General features: G+C 36.0%; 1 protein-coding gene across 1 annotated transcript in view; it reads right to left on the bottom strand.

Moving 5' to 3' along the window:
- Positions 1-4,977, bottom strand: part of LOC106870718 (protein adenylyltransferase SelO, mitochondrial) — a 30,084-nt gene that overhangs the window by 15,984 nt on the left and 9,123 nt on the right. The window contains exons 2-4 of the mRNA XM_014916886.2: positions 4,550-4,688; positions 2,201-2,346; positions 86-209 (exon numbers count right to left, since the gene is read on the bottom strand). Coding sequence (XP_014772372.1) covers positions 86-209; positions 2,201-2,346; positions 4,550-4,688 — 409 coding nt within the window. The remainder of the gene's footprint in view (positions 1-85; positions 210-2,200; positions 2,347-4,549; positions 4,689-4,977) is intronic.

The raw sequence follows: 4,977 nt of genomic DNA, 5'->3' as shown, positions 1-4,977 counted from the left end.
TATATATATATATATATATATATATATATGTGTGTGTGTGTGTGTGTGTGTGTGTGTAGCTAGAGGAGAAGGGCAATGAACTCACCTCAGGATAAAAAGACTTGACTGAGTAATCCAACAACTGAAATAATAGCTCCTTGTTGCCAGTGCTGGGTCCAGATCGCTTAGTTAAATCATCTTCAGCTTTGAAAATTTCAAATGATCCAAACCTTGACAAGAAAAATTGGATCAATTTAGATACTTTAAAGAATAGCTCACACACACACACACACACAAGTATAGTTGTTTATTAGTAAATATGTGATGAATCTTAAATAACATAAGATATCAATGCACCACATCAAACACTCAAAAAGGCCTAACTGGGCACTGAACTATTAAACTATTTTGCACTATAGCTCATGTTTTGATTTTATAAGTTAGAAACAGAAGGGCAGTGTCCATAACCTTTGCAGATTCTCCTAAACTTGGTGCTGAGTGATACACAAACATATGTAAAGTTCATTGTTCATCCCAACTGGGCACTTTGAAAGGTATTGTAGGAAAGTGGTTATACACCATTAGGTGTACTCCGCTTCCGTACATTAAATTTCTTGAAGAAACAACGGAACGCAGATTCTGAACAACACAACAATATTTATTTACAGTGGAATTCGGCTCACGCTTGGAGGGAATTCGGTAGCTCGTCGCCTTTGGTTACTGAGACGCCGTCAATGAAGTTCGTGGTTATTTGTGTAGCTCTAGTGCTGGAATGTTGGAGAGAGCTCTGTGGGACGTCTAGGCTCGACGGAGATCAGCGAACGATGAGAGTGAGAAAAGGCGCCAAAGCTGGGTGTCGAACTCTACGCATGCGCATGAGACTCTTCCTGTATTCCTTCCGGAACTAGTCCCTGCGCATGCGTGGATAAAACTCCGGACATTGAACATATAACAGTCGTCTGCTATAGGTGTCACTACAGTATTATCACTGCCTTTAGTCAACAGAATATACCTCCAATGATAGACAAGACAATTGACATATTTCATTCCATTTGGGCATAATGTGTTGTCTTATATATCAACCCTATTAACACTAATTTAATTATGATATATTTAATTATATTAACACTGATTTAATTGTGATACCTCAGTTAGGCTTATGTTAGACGACAAACAGTTGCTGATGATTTGAAGAGCTGATGAAATGAATTTGTACAATGAGGATATTTGCTGATATTTCATTAAATATTTGGGATATGTCCAATATTTTAAAGCTTTATCTAAAGATTAATTAGTTTCACATCGGCTTATGTCATAGCGTTTAATTTCTTTTTATTAACTACTTGAATGCTTTTTGATTCGTTTAATACATTTTGTACAGTATATAAAGTGTATGTTGACTGAAAATTAATCACTGTATATCTTGATCATCATACGATCTTGGCATGCTATATCTTTTTGGAAAGCTCTATGTCTAAGCTACAACTTGAAAATTTCAGCTCTCTAGGTCTATTTTTAGGGATTTTAGAGCCAAACCAAAACTAGATGGAAACTGAATGAAGCCCGTCACATATATGTATATATCTATGTGTGTGTGTCTTTGCATCTGTGTTTGTTTCCCTGACATTGCTGGACAACTGATATTGGTGTGTTTGAGTTCCTGTAACTTAGTGGTTCAGCAAAAGAGACTGATAGAATAAGTACTAGGCTTACAAAGAATAAGTCCTGGGATCGATTTCTTTGACTAAAACCCTTTAAGGCAGTGTTCCAGCATGGCCACAGTCAAATGATTGAAACAAGTAAAAGAATAAAAGAATATATACATACATATGTATGTGTGTGTGTGAATTTTTGTCTTTGTGTTGGGTTTGTTTGCATCCGAGTAATTGAGTGGTTTCGTAAAAGAGACAGGCACAATAATTACCAGGCTTAGAAATAAAGTACTGGGGGTCAATTTCTTTGACTAAACCCTTGAAAGTGGTGCCCCAGCAGCTGGCAGTGTAGTGATTGAAACAAGTAAAAGGCAAACATGATATATTTCACCAATGAATATCGGCAATGGTGATACTTCCTTTTACCCTCACTACAACATAAAATAAGCAAATAGGGAAAAAAGATGAGTTACACATTCTGGTTGATCTCTATGGTGCTTGTGAAATCCATGAAAATAATGAGAAACTAACGTTCACTCCATTTTATATTAAAGCAGTTAAATACAAACCGGAGAAATGTAGGAGCAATACGGAGGACAATCGTACATTTTTCTTGGCGAGGGTTGCCCGAGTAGAAAATATCTCTTACAACTGTAGAGTCTGATGTTATACATGTTCCAGCTCTTGTGGTTGGAATACCCAAGTAATAAAAAGCCTGAAAAATAACGTGAACCAGTATAAACTTGCGTTTTGAAGTAAAAATAGCATGAAATTAGGAAACATAACTTTTTTATTTTTGGCTTTTCTTCTTCTTCTTGCAAAGGTTGACTTTGCCTTTCATCCTCTAGGGGTCAATAACTTAAGTACCAGTGAAACACTGGGGTCGATGTAATTGACTAGTCTCCCCCCCAAAAAATATCAGGCCTTGTGCATTTAGTAGAAAGGATTATTATTATTATTATTATTATTATTATTATTATTAACCCTTTGGCATTTAAACTGGCAATATCTGGCCCAAATATTTTACTTGGTTTTCCAATCTGACTCTGCCAAATCAGATTGGAGCCTGGTGTAGCCACCTGGTTTACCAGTCCTCAGTCAAATTGTCCAACCCATGGAAAGCGGACGTTAAATGATGATGATGATGATGATATTCAAACTTACTACATCTGGCATTTCACACCTATCCTACAATGTTATTTTGAATATAAATTATCATATCCTCAAGATCTTGAAGCTATGAGATAGTGTATGATTAATTCAAAACAATGCGAATAAATACACATTACATTTGACAGGATAATCTGAATGCTAAAGGTTTAAGGTGATGAGCTGGCAGAAAACCATCATGCCGGGCAAAATGCTTAGGTGGCATTTTGTCTGAGCTGAAGTACTGCCACGGTCAACTTTACCCTTCATCTTTTTGGGGTTGATAAAATAAGTACTAGTTGAGTGCTGGGGTTGATGTAACTGACTCTTACCCCCCACCTACGACCAACTTGCTGGCCGTAACCAAAATTTGAAACCAAAGGCAGCATTGTTAGCACACTGGGAAAAATGCTTAGTGGCGTTTCGTCTGTCTTTATATTCTGAGTTCAAATCCCACCAAGGTTGACTTTGCCTTTCATCCTTTTAGGGCCAATAAATTAAACCTTTAGCTTTTAGATCATTCTATCAAATATAATGCTAATTTATTAACATTGTTTTCAATTAATTATACATTATCTGATAGCCTCAAAATTTTGATGATGTAGATACTGTAGCGTAAGGTATGAGAGGCCAGATCCAGTCAGTTTGAGCATAAAAAAGGTAGAATATTTGGGCCAGGTATGGCTGGTTTAAATGCTAAAGTGTTAAGTACCAGTCAAGTACTGGGGTTGATGTGATCAATGATCCCTCTCCCTACAAATTCTAGGCTGTGTACACATTATTATTTTTGAGCTGCTCATACAGCACAGTTGGTAGAGCATCAGACTAATACAGTATAAGCTTATGAGGGTTTCTGAAGGTCTCTTAGTGGGTAAAGTCAAAAAGTAAAGTTAAAAAAAAAAGAAAAAAAAAGGGAGCAAGTTGGTAGAATCATTAACGAGTTGGACAAAATGCTTAGTAGCATTTCTTCTGGTTCTTTATATTCTGAGTTCAAATCCTAGTGAGATCAGCTTTACCTTTTATACTTTTGGGGTCGATAAAATAAAGCATAATTCAAATAGTGGGGTTGATGTAATCAACTGCCTCCTCTCCAAATGCTGGCCTTGTGCCAAAATCTGAAGCGTTTATTATTATTATTATTAAGCCAATAAGGACAGCAAGCTGGCAAAATGCTTATTGGTATTTCGTCTGTCTTTGCGTTTCGAGTTCAAATTCCGTTGGGGTCAACTTTGTAACTTCATTGTTCTTTTTTAAAGAAGGAATAATGTAATTTATGGATGCAAAGGTAGCTGAATGTAATGGCAATCATTACATCGGAGGTTCGATCCCACCATGGAGTATCTTGGACAAATATCTTTTACCACAACCTCAGGTTGACTTAAAACTTGTGAGTGAAACTGAATAGATGGAAACTGTGTGGAAGCCTATTAGATGGATTGTATCTGTAATTCAGTCAGCCACTCTTGACACATACTGTGGCTGATTCTGCTTGACAGTTAACTTACAGGTATAAATGTCTGTGGAATATTCAACCACTTGCAATATAATTCAGTTAGTAGGTAGTTCAGTTGATTAAACAATTAGAATACCATTAATACAAACAGAACATTTACTTTCAGACTACGACAGGAGGGAGAGTTGGCTGCTATAGCCACCCTTTGAGGCTTCTTATTAATGCTATAATTTCGTGAAGTTTAGTAATTAATCAACTATGTTAGTTTTTTTTTTTTATTATTTATATCAAGGTGTTAATTCAAAAACAATTTTACCTCACTACATAAAAATTCTCGTATACTACTGCGTAGTACTTTCCTGCCATCGGCACCACGAGAGAATGGTGTAAGGCCAGCCCCTTTCAGTTGTATTTCCCATCGTTCATTCTTATCGTTTATAACTTCACCAAGATACCTGGAAAGAACAAAAAAAATTTTTTTTTGTCATTTCAGTTGATGCCATTTGCAAAGGAATTTTTGATTTGATATATAAAAGGAAGTGGGTTTTATTTCAGTAGAGTTACCTCCCATATTGCTTTCAAAGATTATTACAAGTTTATGCAGAAGCCTTATTAAAAACTTGTTGCATTTAAATAAATAGTCTATGAGCAAGGAAGCTATATGTGTGTGTGTGTGTGTGTGTATGTAGATGAAGGTATGTACATACATGTACATATATATGCATATACTCATATATTGTTTAT

This window comes from Octopus bimaculoides, chromosome 17 (genome assembly GCF_001194135.2).
Source record: "Octopus bimaculoides isolate UCB-OBI-ISO-001 chromosome 17, ASM119413v2, whole genome shotgun sequence".
NCBI classification, from domain to species: domain Eukaryota; kingdom Metazoa; phylum Mollusca; class Cephalopoda; order Octopoda; family Octopodidae; genus Octopus; species Octopus bimaculoides.
Note: the sequence above shows the minus strand (reverse complement) of the source record. Positions and strands in the feature narration are given on the sequence as shown.